The sequence below is a fragment of the Aphelocoma coerulescens genome, chromosome 2, assembly GCF_041296385.1.
Source record: "Aphelocoma coerulescens isolate FSJ_1873_10779 chromosome 2, UR_Acoe_1.0, whole genome shotgun sequence".
Lineage (NCBI taxonomy): Eukaryota > Metazoa > Chordata > Aves > Passeriformes > Corvidae > Aphelocoma > Aphelocoma coerulescens.
Window position 1 is genome coordinate 55,218,239 of NC_091015.1, and position 17,163 is coordinate 55,235,401.

Sequence of the window (17,163 nt, forward strand, 5' to 3'; positions counted from 1 at the left end):
CCAAATTGAGGTACTTGTCTAGTGCCCAGGCTATCAAAGCAACAAACACAGAAGAATGACAGTCTTTGGAAGAATAAACTAGTGTTTGAGGACCTTCTATTTGAGAACCTTTTGATTTATGACCTTCTGATATTTACAGATTCTTAAAAAAAAATCAAAGTTTATTGTTACTACATTGGTGGAAACAACTTGGTTAGATACTTGGTTATAAATACAGACTCTTAATACCTATTCTCTTTTAATGTTTAAAAAAATATCTCATAAAATTTTGACACTATGTCTCCTTTTGAAATTAAAATACCATTTTAGTCTTTATAAATTTGATCTTATCAATTTTCACATATTATACTTTCTGATTTGAATTATACTGTAAATAAACCCTATAAATGCATACACATTTAGTTGATATTGACAAGTTAATGAATTAATGAATAATGTAAGTAGCAGATATATTAATCAATGTGTATTTTGTCATATGTATCTTGGCATGACAACATGGCCATTATGAGTTTTTGCTTGTCATGTTTTAAATTACCAAACATGGCTGGCCAGAACCTTGGAAAGTCGTGGCATGTATTGTGTAATATGCAATTGAAATTGGTATCCATAATTAATTACATATGTCCTTGGTTAGTGTCAATGTAACTTTCATAACTTTTGATACTTTATATTAAATTAATTTATATCAACTAATGGCTTAAAAATAAAAGAAAACATAACTATATAAGCCTCAAAGAAGAGTACTGGCTTTTGAAAAAATCTTTCATCCTAAATTTTTTTTTTTATCTTTGAACAGTGCAAGAAGGAACAATAAACACTTTAATTGCAAACCACAGTAAAATATTGAATGTTTATCAAGATGTTACATTGAAATGGGCCACTCAACTTCCCTGCATTCCTGTCTCAGTAAAAGTAGCGAATTTTCAGTAAGTAACTTGTTAAAGTTTACTATTTACTTAGATTAATCTCTGGTTGTGTAATTTGCTTCTAGATCCTAACAAATAATTCTGAGGTATGTAACAAATAAGGTAACTTTTAAAAGGAAAATTCTAAGTGTTGTTCCTTTGTTTTGTAAAATGTTCATTTCATTAATGAGTGTACTAGAACAATACTAGAATTGCTCTATTGTGCTTTAGGTTTTGTGTTTTTCTTGAGTGAGGTTTGAACCTGGAGTCTCATAGCTCCAGTCCAGTAGCTCCTTTTGCAAAAGAATGAAAAGTGTGGTTGTGCAATCTGGCAAGGTCCTTCCCTGAGACAGGAAAATAGGGAATCTCACTGAAAATCTGTTCTTCATTAAGCATTTAAGAGCATATGCATTCCAGAGATTATTTGTTGGAACGGATTATTAAAATCCAGTGTTAAATTATGGAAATTAAGGAATTGTTTAAATTGCCCAGGGCTGCACTGCAACAGACCAAAACTTTTTGTAAAAGAACCATAAGATCAGGGAAAAACTGGTTGGGTGGGGGATTGGGCGAAGAGAAGGTAGGACATGTTTAGAACTTGCGCCATGACTGTCACTGAAATAAGCAAACTACAGAAAGGTTCAGCCAGTGTTTTTATACAATTGAATTTTGCCTGTACTGTGTGCCCCCAGAGCTGGGCTGGGTGCTGGTTGCCCAGTGTCTATGACCATAGGGGATGCAGTAGGAGTATCCTTGTCACATAAATCTTCTGATCCCCAGCAGGCTGGTGGCTGCTGGGCCAACAAATGCTGGATTGCTAAACACTTGACCATAAACCAAGCATTTTACCTCCAAACTAATGGAAATGCAACATCTGACTAAGTAGCTTTAGTGACTTGTGCAGAGTAATCTGAGGGATATTTGTGTTTTGTTTGTTACTAATAGATACCTATTTTTTTTAAAATTATTCATAGTTTATTTTTTTTTTAGACTCTGGAGAGAGTTGGGCTGGCTTTCATCCATCAGGTCTTAACAAGTGAAATATAATGAACAGTCTCAGTGGGCCACTTAGTATAACCCAGAAGTTAATTATGCAGGATATGACAGTAGAGCTTTTGAAGTACGGGAAAAATTTTTGTTTTACAAAAATTTGAAAAAAACATTGATTTTTATAACAGCAGATTGTACTAACATTTGTATATACAATTACTTGTTTGGAAACTCATTATATTGAATCATCTGTTTCAATAATTTGTCTAAAATGTTTATGCAGATTCTGCCTGTTCCCTGTGAACTTCAACACTCAGAAGTTTGATATTAGGGAGAAATTTGAGAGCCTAAATCTGTCCCAGCTCAGTTTGCTAGCTAGATTTTGAATTCCCACAGACCTACTAATGCCAGGGTTTGACTTGGGGTTGTGCTCTTTTGCAGGTAGAGAGACAGCAATCTAGTTATGCAGACCTCTTTACAGAGGTACTGATAAATGAAGGAACATGTGTGTGCCTACACCCAGTGGCCTGAAAGGCAGGAAGAGGTCCAGGGCTGTGTGTTTCTGAGCTATGCTTTTGTCTGTCTATTGAAAAATATGCAGTATGCTTGTACTTCCTTCTGGCATTAAAAAAAGAAAACATGAGCTGAACAGCTAAACTGTAGTAAAGCTTGTAGAGATAGTAATTTGGCTTAAACAGGGCATATGTGTTTGTTTTGGTGTTTCTTAAAAATAATTTGAAAGGGAATTCTTTGTGAGTCAATGTGATAATGATTTTCTTGTACTCAAGAGAGACCTCAGTCTTAGTTGGGGCCTCTGAGCACAGCACTAGTGTAACATAAATAATATTAAGGACTTTAATAAGCATAAAGTTGTTAATCCTACACTGCTGAAAGACTGAAGGGCCTTAAATATGATGTATGCCAATTAATTAATTTCTTCACTTTTAAAACAATAATACTTAAAAAGCAAAGGGAGCATTCTGAAAGCAGCTGTCTCTACAGTTCAGACATATTCATTTGTATTTTCTCCTTGGCATAATGTCTGTTACTTCTAAGGTGTAACTCTGCCTTGCTGTATAAGAAAAGCCCTATTAGAAGCTATTTTATGTAAATCCCTTGTGGCAGAAGTAGTGATTGCCTCACAAAAGCAGCTTGTGGTTCTAGTGTATGCCCCTCCTTATTATTTATGAATTGATTTTTCCCCTTAACATAACATGAGACACATTATTTCTCTATTGCAATACCAGTATGTAAATAAAGATAATTCACTACAACATTTGGGATTAAATTCCAGTACAAACTGCTTGTTTTCCATCACATTTTCAGAAACATGAAAGGAAAAATAGAATCAAAGACAAGCGGTTACTTAGAACATCTTTAGGTACTGCCCTCTAAAAGTTAGGTATTTTTAAGCTGTTAAATGATACTTTTTTGCCTTCTGTTAAAACCTCTGTGTCAGGAAATTGCAAATTTGCTATAAAAGTTTGTGATCAGAAACTTGAACTGTAGGCAAAATTTTGAGAGTTTATCTTATTCTGGGTTTTACCCGAATGTCTTTATAACTAGTCTGAACTGGAAGTTCAGTTCTAGTCATTGTTATAGAAGTTTGTCCCTTATTTTGTTGAAAGTTTATATTTTAGTTCTGTTAATGTATATTAATTACAGTTTCTGACATATTTTTAATGTCAAGGGCCCTCTTACATACTTAACACTGCCTGGATTGCTTCATAAGTGTAACTACTTGCACTGACAATTTCAATTAATTTAAACTGCTTAGGTCTCTGTCTCAGTACAAATTTATCTTCCCATGGGTAAGCCTGCTTAAACAGTTATATTTTTGCTTGTCCTGTGTTGTTATCCTTCAAGTTATGGCTGTGCAAACACATTCTCACTGAAGCTGAAACTCTTGAAGAAAATGGTTTAGATGTTCTGCCAGAGTTGATTAAAAAACCCCAAACATCCCCCCACCAAATCCACAAACAGCCCCTCCCAAACCTTTCTAGAGTGGTTTGAAGAGAAGCTTTCCATATACTGCAAATCTAGGAAAGTTACAGAAAGGAATGACAAGAATTCCTACTCTGCTCAAAACTGCAGTGTTGAAATGGTAGTTGCAAGCAGCAGTATTTGCTTGGTACCCATCAGGATTATGTATCTTCATAGCATTGACTTTAAAGTCCATTCCCTTTTTTCCTGCCCTTGAGTTTCCATTTTTCTGTTTCATGAGAAACCTCTTTTCTAAGATCTTCTTTGTACCTCCACATCTCCTTTGAAAAGAAGTTTCATGAGCACTATCTCTTACACTTATGGATTATAAATTCTATGAATTTGTCACTGGTTGATGCTTCTTGAGATTGTGTTAAGATTTCTCTCTCTCTGTCTCTTTCTCCCTCTTCTCACTTTTTGTGAGCCCATCACAAGTTGTATTTGTTTTTCTGTATCTGAATTATTCTGTCTCCATATGCTTGACCATAAAAGGTCCTTGGAGTAGATTGTAAGACTTAGACAACTACTTTTCTATTTATTTGGCACTTGGCAGAGCTGTTTCTAAGAGTACATCTTTTAATGACTGATAGATTGCACTGAGTATTGATTACTCTGTCCTGGTTGGCCTGAAACTAGAATACTATGTTAAGGTGCATTCAGTCTGAAGCAAAATAGCTTGTGTTGTCAGCCTCTGGGCTATTTCTGTCACAAACATCTGAAATGCCAGTGTGGGTTGAGTTAAAACACATAGATTATTATATATACACATATATAGATTTTGGATGTAGTCTCAGGAAAGGGCTTTCTGTTTTGATTACTACCAAGTTATGAACCTGTGTTTTGCCATTAGGAAAGCATGAAGCCTTTAAATTGGGGACTTTTTTTTCTTCTTAACCTTTTTAAAGTTCACTACTCTCCACTTTACTGCTTGGTTTTGTTTGTATACAATCTTCAAGTTTTATCTGATAAGCCTGTGAATGCTAAAAGGTAGCCCGACTTTTTTCTTTTAAAGAGAAACGGACTGCAAACTTGCTCAAATACCTGTTTTCTTCAAATCAGTGTTTCATGATGTCTTTAATTTTGATTATTTGTGCTTTTGTCTGTCCACCAAGAAATTAAGTCTGGTGGTATCCATATCGCAAAAAATGTTGATTTCATGATGTGGAATTTATCAGCAGGCAGAGTTCTAACAGGAAGCCAACCTCAGAGTTTAGGGGATGTGTTGTGGGAAAGGTATTTCTTCCCTCTCTATTCTACTGGAGACTGTTACTGCTTTAGGCACCAGTTTATCAGCAAACCTAATGTTTGAATGAAGGATGTTTTCCCCTTCAGCCACATTAGAATTTTGTTAGTAATACCCAAAAGAAAAAATTTAGAGCCACTGTAGTGAGGCTGAGATTTGTGAAATTTGTGTTTGGTGTTCTGAATATGGCAAATTGTGATTTAATTTCCCACATTTGTGACACATTACCTCAAAACTTGTGGCGTTATAGAGTCAGTTGTGCAGACTGTTGCCTTGTGTGGGGCCAGGAGTTGGACTTGATGATCCTTGTGTGTCCCTTCCAACTCAGCATATTCTGTGATTCTGTAGTACTTGTCCAAAGGTAATTGGATGCTTTGCATATGTAGTGCCTCATGTTTTTAGGAGCTACATCTGGGAATTAGAATACAGTAACCAATTTTCTTTTGTGACCATTTGTATGTACCTCTCTGTGAGCAGAAGAACTGTTCTTCATGGAAGAAAGATTCTTGAAACAAATAACCCACATAATGATGCATGTGCCTTGTAAAATGTGAAGTTACTTTTATTACCAGGGGTTGACAGGTATGGACAAGTTGGTGAAAGTAGCTAGAATATTGGCTTTCACTTCCATTTATTTGACAGATAAATATCATTTTACTTGGTAATGGAACAGCGTGTTTTCTGAAGAGGAAATATAAGGTCTGGAAAGGTTTTTTTATGTGGAAGTAATTTATCACCTCCAAAGAATTAGAATTTCTGGATTTCTTAAAATATTAAATTTCCAGGACTAAACCTTTTATCTTGAGTTAAGCTAGTAAATAGATTTTCATTATTTGAGAAGGGGAAAAAAATTATTTTTTAAACAAAAGTAACTATTGAAAAGTCAGGAAATAAAGTAGACTTTATATGTTCAAGATGGCAAGCAAGGTTACTTAGCAAGCTTTATCCACACTTCGACTCTTTATGAACTTCAAGTTTGCCTAGATTTATTTGGAAGAGTGATCCCATAAATACATCACAGGGTCCCACAGAATCCCCACTGATTCTGTTTTGCTCAGTTTGCAATCAAGAAGTGATTTCATTCTGTGAGTTGCTAGCACTCCAACTAGCTATGCTATTTGAAATTTACTGAGGTAATTTTTTGTTGTAGCTTCTCCAAGTATGATCACTGCAGTCGGGATCATGCCTGAACTCCTAATATTGGTATATGAACCATGGGCCCATTATGACTGTGTCACACAGTAATATATTAATCAGCCATCTCTTAAAACCAGCTACCCATAGGCTGTTGGTGTTCATTTTTTGATGTATGCAGTTCCGTGTTTGATTTTGCTGAATTAGAGACTTAAATTTATTACTTTAAAGTTGCATTGTGTAGGCTGAGATGCAGAAAATACTGCGGCTTACTGAATCACTGCAAGATTATTGATTTAAGTTGCTATAGTAGGGTCCAATTTTCTTACTACTTATAAGACAAAATAAAGTGAATCATTACATCTAAAATTTGTCATGTTGTTCTTGTATGAGTCTCTCCCCTTGCATAAATAATAAAGAAGCAGAGACTATTTGACTAATGAAGGGACTGAGATTTAATTTTCTATGTAATCATGTTAATAAGTGTTCGAATATTCTATTGTCTCATGTGTGCTGATAGCCAGGACTACTGCACTTTCCTGTCTCTCAGGATATCCCCACTTGTGTTACAGTTACACAGGTGCATTGCAAAAGAGTATTTTACAATATTTTAACATACAAGTTAGTTTTAAAAACAGTGACTTCTAATTTACTAAACCAATAATTTCTTGCTATGTACTGAGTTACCACTTTACTCCTACTCTGCTAAAAATGATTCACTAAAAGGACAAATGTCTGCAGAAAAATTCCCAGTACTTTAACCCCGGGTGGGAAAGAATAGGTGAGGAAGGGTTGTGTGGGTTTTATGACTTAGTACCTTACTGTGTGTTACAGTACTCTGTTCCTATCCAGTCTCTTCCCATTAGTCTGTAGCTTGACTGCAAGGCTGAGAATTATGGGTCTGGTGACTCCGACAAGTAGAGATGGTCCCTACACCACCTCCAATGCACTTGAAGCATAAGCCAAATGACATGTGCTGCTGCACTTCAGCATTGCCCATCAGTTTGCATTTTGAAGGGGAACACTCTGCTGAAAGAGATATTCATTGTGTTTATTGCATTTAAAACCAGTCCTATCTTTACCACAGTATCAAACAAGAAAGATTTTTAGTTATTGCAGCAAATGGAGAGAATCACCTTTTTTCCTTTTTGAAAAATGTTTGATACAATGCTCCCTTTGGATTTTCTGATTTATTAGTAGTTCATAATATTAGAATGATTGGTAAGATATGTGTGGTTTGTATGCTTAGTGGTCTAATGAGGTTTGAAGTCCCTGTAGACTGTTGCTCACTGGCTTCACAGAACAAGACTTATCTTGTGTGTGTGAGTAATAGCTTGAGCCTGACATTGTTAACATGCTTGTAACTTCATGGCACTTTATCTGAATAAAATTATATAAAAATTCTCTAATTCAGCAACCTGTCTCCTTAAAAAAACATAAACTAGGGTTTAAATTCTTTGTTTTGAAACAGGATTAATTCCCAGATTTGAACTCATATGTAGCCCACCAGACTGATGAGTTTAATTTAAATGAGGTAGGTGAATCAAATGATTGGAGTTCAGAATGCTGGTGTATAGCCATTGGTTAAAAATGTGCTTTTATGAAATTTTAGCTTCCAATATTTTAAAAAGAATATTAAAATCTGCGATCAATTTGAAAGTGAGAAAGTATTGGCCTGGTCCAATCATGAACTTGAAATTAAAACTTTATTTCTGGCACAGAATTGTAGTATGTTGGGTGGTTGGATGAACGTGCTCTATGTAGCTGGGCTCTCCAAACAGTAGAAAAGGAATGGGAACTGAATTTAACTGGAAAAAGCATGGAGAAATATTGTAGTTGAATTAAGTGTATAAGGTGTAAAAGTGCAACCACATATATGGTAATAGTGGATGGAGACAAAATAAAACTCCCCTCATTGAATTTTTTAGCTGTCCAGATGCTTGAAAATACTTTGCTCTTCATTGTAGCCCATCTGTTATTCCTTATTATAACTGACATCACCACAGCTACCACAACTTTTAAAGAATCACCGTATAAAAATGGCAAAACTTACATATAAACCCAGCAAAACTTAGCACTTATTACACAGTTTTATGGAAAGAAAACTGCAGGAATCAAACTTTATAGTTTGTTGAAAGATTTTCCCTTTCTGTATAGTAGTACTGTAATAGAAGCAATGCCAGTTATGACGCACAGTATGAACTGTTCAGTTATATACATGTATATATATAAATTTTTATTTGAGTGTTCTGTAAGAATGTTGCCTGATCTGAGAAGTTAAATGCAGAGAATTCTAGAATCTTTAACATAATACTTAACATAATTGCATTTTAAGGAAATGTTTTTAAGGAAAAAAAAAGATTGCATCTGTTTTCCTCATCGCTGATTTGCCACTGGATTTTTGAGACATGGCAGTAGAAAATATGAGCCTTTTTGAAGAGATAAATTTAATCTATGTATCTTAGCCACAAAATATGAATGTGACTGCATTTCTTTTACTTTAGTAGGATTCTAATCCTGAAAGAGACATAGAGGTGCCATGTACTATGTCTAGCATATTCTGTAATTCAGGACTGGCCTTTCTAGCAAGATAGCTTTAAATGGTGTTTACTCTATGATGTTAAGCACATGCCCATATTGCCAGTTCTCCTAACTTTATTGCATGTCACTTGCTTTTTCAAAAAGCCTACTTTTTACAGTCATATGACTTTGTAAGGGTTTCAACTTTAGAATAACATTTAAAATATTCCTACCTTCATGGTTCTAAAGAAAACATTAAAAGTGGAAATTCTCAAGAACCAGAATGCAAGTAACTCCCCCTCCAGTATTTTAAATACGATCCTTGCTTTTAAACAAATATCATGGGTTTTTTTGGCTAACCCACTATTTCTCTGTTCCAGTTGTTGTGACAGAATGGGATATAACTTGTATCAGGTTCTGAACTCTCAGTCTTGGAGCTGGTTATTGAGCAGTTGGCTGGAGTTTATGGACATATTCTGACACTCTACCCATGAAAGTGCTGGACATCTTGTTTGAAAAAGAGTTTTATGAAAAATTTCAGTCTGTTGATTTTGAATGTTTTCATTATTATGCTGTTAACATGAAAGACTTTTTTTTGTACAAGGAGGAGCACTTGGGACATTTATGTCAAGCTGTGGAGCTGAGAGGCAGCAAGCAGTGCAAGTGCTAGAGATGCTTTGAAAAAGCAGCTTTGTTCTTTCCAAGACAGGGTGAGGGGACAATTAAAAATATTGTTAAAAGTAATAGTGTACACACTTATTCCTTACAGAAATGCTGGCGAATTTTGAAACTTGCACGGAGCTGTGAGGAGAAAGAGATGTAAACTAATTTGAGTGTTTTAAAAGTTATGTAATTCTTCAAACTTTCAGAATAAATCTGTTTTAAAGACACATTATGGTTATTCTTGTTAACCTCTTATAATCTGTGCATAGTCTAATTTTCCTTGTGTACCTCCCAGTACTATCTTATACGAAGCCAACAGTTAAGAATAAGCTTTATCTAAAATGATAAACTTACTAGGGAGTAGATTTTATAAGCGAAGCTCCTTGCATCTCTTTTATGTTGGAAGCAGAGATACTAGAGGTCTCTCCAGCTTGCTTGACATGATATGGACTCTAACCACTATCTTGAAGTGGGAGAAGAGAAGGCTTAGTGGAAGGATAAACTTTTGAGGCTCTCCATATTCTAAATTCACGTGGCATAGCTGTTAGTACAGCCTTTGAAAGCTGTTGTATACCTGTCTGCTAGTGGGGGAACTTGGCCTTGAAACAGATTTTAGATTTCACATGAAGGAAGTGCAAATGCAGAAATATGCCCCAAGAGAGAATGGAGGATGGAGATGCTTTAAGTGTGTCACAGTTGGTCTTAATTTCTTTCTTGTTGCTAATGCTGGTACTGTCATAGAGAAATCACAATGTAATTTCCCCTGTTTCTTATTATTTAGAGCTCTGACATAGAGGCTGCACTCTTACTTAAAGTAATCAGATTTGCTTGTCAGTCCTCATGTTCATTTTCAATTAAGCTAATGCCACTAAGTTTCTTAGATATGGAACTGTGGTAATACAAAATGCAATGTGTAAATTATGAACTTTTCCTTGAATACATTAAACTTCAATTCTCTTTATATTTTTTTTTTTTTGCTTAAAGCAAGATCATATATTTCTGGAGGCCTGTGTCATCACTCTGAATATTTTGTTTTTATTCTGCTTTTTGACAAATACTAATTTTACTTTAAAACTGCATTTTGTACAGCTGTCTGCTTTAATTTTTAAATAAAAATTTTGTTGCTTTTGAAATAATTTTGATTTTATATCTAAAACAACAAGAAACGAAGTTGGTTAATCCTTCAGATAAAAGTTTACATTTTGTATGCAAGATGTAGTGTGAGCTTAAATTTCATGCCTAGCCTGACTCTGTTAGTGTGTGATGTGTGTGTCCCCTGCCTGGAGGGACCAGAAGGTTATCTCGTGCAGGGATGTCTGTCCCAGGGCATACATTGTTAAATATTAGCCTGGTAAGATTCCCTTGTGTCAAGGGAATAACTGTTAAGCTGTTATACTAACCCTGGTAAAAAAACCCCCACACCTGCTTCACATAATGTGACGTGATAGCTCTCAGGGCTCACCTGTGTGAAAGCTCTGCTGCCCCGCAGGTGGCAGTAGCGCTCTGGCAGAAAGGATCCCCGACCCAAACTTCTGTGAGTAGTACTTGGTTTTAACTTGGCAGTAAAAGTAAAAACAGTCAATTTCCTTTTTTTTTTTTTTTCTTTCCCCCCTTCTTTTGTTCTGTATGATGGAAAATACTTCTTTTTATTTGGTTGCTGGATGGCATTTTAGGCAAAGAGTCTCTTTTGAAAAGAAAACTACATAAGGAGGACTTCAAAAGCTGATGCCTGGTCAGAGTTTGTCCTGCAGTAAGGTGCTGGCTAGTTTATTGTTTTGCTGTGTAGTGCCACCATGTAAAGTTGCTAGTGGAGATGTCTTCACTCACAAGTAGGGAGCAAAAGTACCCATACAAGACCTGAAAGGTGGAGAGTTCTTCAGGCATTTAAAATGGCCACATTCAGATTTTACTCAGTTCTGGCTCTCTGTATTTTAGTGTTTATAAGAGGGTATAAATGTTGGCCAGTTGTTCTAGTCATAAATTCTATTTTTTTAACCTCTTTTCTATTTGTTCTCAAGGTGGAATCATGTTTCGTTTCCCTCTTCTTCTTGCATCTATTTCATAACTTTTTAAATGAAATTTGTATCTTATATTATTAAGTTGAGCCATCCTAAGGTATCATAGAAATGGGAAGGATGAAGAATGCTTTTCTGTAAAGCAGCCACTTAATGCTGTTCAATATAATTATATATTGTTAAACAACTATATTTGAGCACTATACTTACATTATTTGTTTGCATGCCCACTGCAGAGTGTGCCAAGTATGTTAAATATAATATAAAAAGTCTTAAAAGAGTTTTAATTTTTGAGAGCAATTAGATTGTCTGTTTTCATGTGTAATAGCAGAATGGGGAAGGCTTACACGTACAAGCATTACTTCTAATGTAAGTTGAACCAAGACTTTTTTACTGAGGAAAGCATTTCAAAGAATCCTGAGAGTGCTCCATGGATATGCAGAACAGTCAGGAATCAGTAATAGCTGGCATTGAGTCACACTGGATGTACTTTGAATATTCAGCTGTGGGTGTACTTTAGATTTTGGAGTACGTATTTAATAAGAGTAAGATGGGCTTTTTACTTTTATTCCCATTAGTTCATGTTAGAAAATTCTTATAGTTAGCTACTCCTAGTCTGATCTTCCTTCAGTGTTTTATCAAATACTTCACATAGTTACAGCTTCAAATGACACTGAAATGGTAGTAAACGTAGAATAATTTAGGTTTTCCAAAGCACTAAACTAGAAAGTGCTATTGAGGTATGCTCTTGCCTATAATTACCTCAAAGGGTGATAAAATGAGAGGAATGGATTCAAAATGCTTGAGCACAATTCCAGGAATTAGTTTCCTAATTTAGTAGTTTTTAAATACATTATTGATAAGGAACAGAAGGTAGTATTGCAGAGAATCTTGTTTTCTGAAATGGTTGGTATGACTAACCGCAATTAAGACTGCTTCTGAAATTGAAGTAGAAATTTTATGAGCTATTATAAATATAAATAATTAAAGCTGTAAATGGTGTCAATAACCAGACCTTGTTCTAAGAGTTGTCCAAAACTTAGCATGTGTCATTTAAATAGAACTCAGAACTACAGATTCAACTTCTAGATCAATTGTTTGAGTGATCAGTTTGGTATTATATAACTGGAAACATGCAAAGCATTTTAATTTCTTCAAGAACTATGTTGTGAGCAATTTGTTTAGTAAGAGAAACATACAAAAAGCATATGCCATTATTATTAACCAGAATCCAATAAAAGATAGTCTTTCAAATTATTACCATATGTGTGCAGGAGCTGCTTTGTACTGTAAAGTTATTTTAGATATCAGAATAATTTGTTTTAGACTTTTGAGTTCCTCACTGTTAAAATGTCCCCTTAGATTTACTATTACTCTGACTATTGTGTGATACATAGTAAAAAAAATAGCTTACAATAAAAGAAATTTAACAAGAAATTGAAATTCCAGATTGTATGCAAAATGTGCCAAATGAAGTAATGGTATTTGCAGGGATATTGTGTGAGAGCAGTAGCTGTGAGGAAACTACTGTAAAACTGTTAAATATGCTTCCCTTCCCCCAGCTGTCCTTAACTAATGTTAAAAAAAGATTGAGAAAATAACGCAATTTTGACTGGCTGACAAACATTCCAACAGAGAAATAAATGTATTATAAAAAAATATGTTAGAACTGCTTACCCATATTTTTCTTATTGCTTCTATTGATATGCAAATTCATGGACAGCTTTTAACTAGGAAAGATTACTACAAAAGGCTTTTTTATACTTCTGTATGTTTCATGTTGAACAATCTTCTTGGGACCCAGCAGAACACTAACTGAAGCAAAGGAAAAGTATAATTTGTAATGCTGTTTTCTTAAAGTAATGCTTTTACCTCTGAGATAGTGCAGACTTCAAGGATGTCATGACTATTGGGAAAGTTGGTTGAAATGAGTTCACTTTAAGGTGGAGCTTCTGAATGTGCATTTTGTAATGCTGACATAAACTCAGAAGTTAAGCAAAGTATAATGTACATAGGTAAATCACCTCATTGATTTAAATTTATCTCATTTGACAGACTAATTAGCTGCAGATGACTGCCATCTTAATTGTATACAGGAAGGACTGTATTTACAAACCACTTTTGAATGTATTATGCCTTAGTAGTATATCATCAAAGATTTATTGCTAACTCTGTAGCTATATTTCTTCATGCTCTTTTGATTTACATTCAGATGTCCTCATGGAACTTTCCTTATTAGATTAACAGATGCAAAACTTTGGGAAAAAGTTTTAAGATGGTCCAAAGCCGTTGCTGGGCAATTCTAGAAATTGTCTTGTTTCAGAAGTTTTCTTTCTCCAGTTGTGGAAAAAGCTCCTGATGCTATTTCTCTTGTTGTAGCCCTTTTTCTGTAAAAAAAAAAAAAAAAAGGTCTTTTTTTTTGTAATTTGATAGCAAAGTGTGGAGCAGTGTATTTAGTAGCATGATAACATCTGCCTCAACAATGCCCCATTTTTGAAGACTTTGCTGCGCCCCTGACTGTCGGGGCCTTCCGCCTGCCATGTGGTCCTGGGAGAGGGGCCCTGAGGGCACAGACACACAGGGTTTCCCTGCCCCAGGTCAGCCTTGTTCCCCATTGGTTGGTTTGTGTTCCCCTGTGCGGGCAGGGACCCTCGGGTCCCGTGAATGTGCAGTTCCTCAGCAGATCCCGGCCATGCGGCTGGGGAAATAAACATCTCTGAAACATCCACCAAGAATCGGTCTGTATATATTTCTTTTTTTCTTTTCCACGGGCCTCATTGACTGATACACGTGTTGCAGTATCCGCACTGTAACACCTGACCAATATGGCAAAGCTCCTTGCAAGCGTTTGTCAGGTGTTAACAAAAATCCTGTACATTAGGTGTTATTTGCATACCTTACTTAGATTGTGTTGTGGTGCAAGTATTCATAATAGTCTGTCTCCTAGCGTTGTTCATATTGAGAGCTCAGGGTTAGCCCAATGTATTTGTTTCATGTGCCATCCAGAACTCTGTAAATGCAGGACAGATTTGTGTTGTACAGAGCTTTTTGGGTGTAAGAAAATTAGGATGAACGGTTCTGCATGTAATTCAAACAACAGACCCTATCCAGAGCAAGGAAACCAACTATAGTCAACAACAAATATTCAAGTAGTGAGAGAAACCAGGATTCATGCTTAGTTCCAGTTCCTGCTGATAGTTTAAAGTTTGTCAGAAAATCCCTTTAGGATGCTGTGACCCAAGCTCACAGGTCACGAAAAAGTCATGACATTCACAGGATGGCTGCTAACACGGATACTGGATATATAAGTTGAAAATCAGTGTTCAGCCTTCCACTTTCTTTTCTTCAAGTATTTGTTGGGGGAGTCTTGGCATCTGCAGCCTTATGGTGTTCACAAAGACAGCTTCCTATTACAGTTTTTGTAGCGAATGCTAAAAAAATGCGTGTTAAAAATTGCAGTGGTGGTTAAAAATTTCTGTGGCAGTAAGCAGTAGTCCCCAAAAAGAAGGCTGTTTCTGTTTAAGATGGACTTGTATAGTAGGTAAGGGGAACATTGTGTTTGAGCCCTTTTGTGTGTGTTCTGTTCCAGAACGCAGTTCAGATTTGCGTGTTCCAGCTTCAGTGAAGGGCTGACTGGAGGTACCTGTTGTCCAAAAAACCTCACAAGCAGTTTCCATACATTCATGGTTCAACAAGGAGATTTATTTCTTTCACTGAGTAACAATTGCATTCTGTAGAAAGAGAAAGCTCAAACTTATCTACAGCAATTACTTATTTGTATAGTGCCCAGTAGGGTCTTCATTCCTGTGTGCAGTTATAACTGTACAGGGTTCAGATGATCTCAGTTACAGCACAGTTTTTCCAGATTATTTGATTGCAGTTGTAAAACCTCCACCAGGATTGTGGCCTTAGTGTGCTATAAAAAGACATTTTGGACAGTACAATTGGACCTTCAGTGATCAAAATTAATCTGTGACATCTGTTGGCTTTCATAATTACTATTACCATGGAAAATTTTGGATTGAGGTTTCCTATCTGTGTGTTCTGGAGCCATGCTACAAGACCATGTAGGAAACCAGAGAACATTCTGTTTCTTTTATATAGCTACCTGCCTTTTAATGAGTATTGTACTAGAGGAGGCATTAGAAAGGTATCAGTGTGTGTAAGTTAAAAGAATTTTTGTTAATTCTATATGAATTATAGCTTGAACACTTCTATAAATGCAGTATTTTATGAGGGTTTAATTAGTGGGATAGTGAATTAGGCCTTCTTGTCCAAATCACTTTTTATATCTAAGAATTAAATTTGATCTATCTTTGCTTTTTATGGCAGTGTGTTTGATGCAAAGGCAGCATCTGCTATATGATATTGTAAGGATGGAATAAGAGCAAATTACTGGCATGAATGTGTAATGTCGTGGTTATGAAAGTGAATACAGGCTTTTAATTTAATTAAAAGTAGGCATTTTAAAAAATAAAGTGAAAGTTAGCTTTCTCCTAGCATTTGCTGTTAACATCTATGTTGGTCTTTACTGTTCAGTTTCTCTTCTGTTAGGAATAACTTTCAAACTAAGCAAAATGCTGGCAATAGTCCCTATTATCTCATAGTTTGTTAAATACTTTCCTAAATCTTGCATTTGCATTGTACAGGTCAGATAAACAAAACGAGTGAGATTTTTGTAGGAGCAATGAAGTACTTTTCCCTTGAGAGAGAAGAGACTATAGTGTAGCTGATAAAACACTCAGTTGTATTGATTCAGGGGAATGTAAGGGAAATGCTCTGGATCCATGTGGTTTCCTTTCAGAAGGATACTGCAGGGAACAGCCAGCCAGGGTTTGAAGCCAGCACAGTAGCTGCAATAGTGGCCAAAGAATTGGTTAGGGGAGCTATCGATACCATCAAAGCCCTAAAGCTGTCTTCTTTGTGAGCATCTTCCATCTGTTCATGATTTCTTCTAACCCCTCTTTCCCTTCCCTTCACTTACTTGATATTCCATTTAGCAAATTCCTTTTCCTGCATATCCACCTAAATATTGCAACTTCAAAAGACTTAAATGAGTAAATAGGTTACAATTGTCTGGTCTATTCAGCTTGTTTGTTCTGATCCTTTCCATTACTTCTGATTGTACAGGTTCACAGATTTTGGGGGTCCTTTAGTCAGCTAACACAAATCCATTCTTAGGTATGATTGCAATAAGTGGGAGTAATATTAATAAACATGTCTGAATTAAGGAATAAATGTAGTTATTGCCTCTGTGATTCTTCCCAATTTCTTAGTAAGCTTTATTTTTTTGTGCAGAGACTTGAAGGGTGTTATAGTCACTCTGAGTGATGATGGGCATCTTCAGTGTTCATACCTTGGAACTGATCCTTCACTCTTCCAGGCTCCTAAGGTTGATTCTAGGGAAATAAACTATGAAGAAATGAATGCTGAAATGAAAGAGCTTCAGAAAATCATCAGGGAGGCCACAAAAACACAAGGTATACTTCTTTCTTATTCTGTGTTTTTACATACTTTTATATTCCTGACTTTCCTTTTAGCACTTTAAAATATTTTGTTTTCAGACTTTACCCACAGTTACATTTCTGTAGAAAATTTAGTATTTAAGAAAAATAAATAAAATCCTAAACTGTAAGGCTTTTGGATAAATGTTTTTTTCTTTGTATTTTCATAATGCTGTTGGGAGGTTCAAGATGTTTATGTCAGGTTG

General features: G+C 35.6%; 1 protein-coding gene across 17 annotated transcripts in view; it reads left to right on the forward strand.

Annotated features, from left to right (window-relative positions):
* The window catches only part of BBS9 (Bardet-Biedl syndrome 9), a 288,845-nt gene that overhangs the window by 38,110 nt on the left and 233,572 nt on the right, over window positions 1–17,163 (forward strand). For all 17 annotated transcript variants that reach the window (XR_011149049.1, XM_069007583.1, XM_069007584.1 and 14 more), the window contains 2 exons: window positions 797–926; window positions 16,752–16,933. Coding sequence is in view for 16 of the 17 variants with exons in the window: in XM_069007583.1 (XP_068863684.1) it covers window positions 797–926; window positions 16,752–16,933 (312 nt within the window). In the remaining variant the exon portion in view is untranslated. The remainder of the gene's footprint in view (window positions 1–796; window positions 927–16,751; window positions 16,934–17,163) is intronic.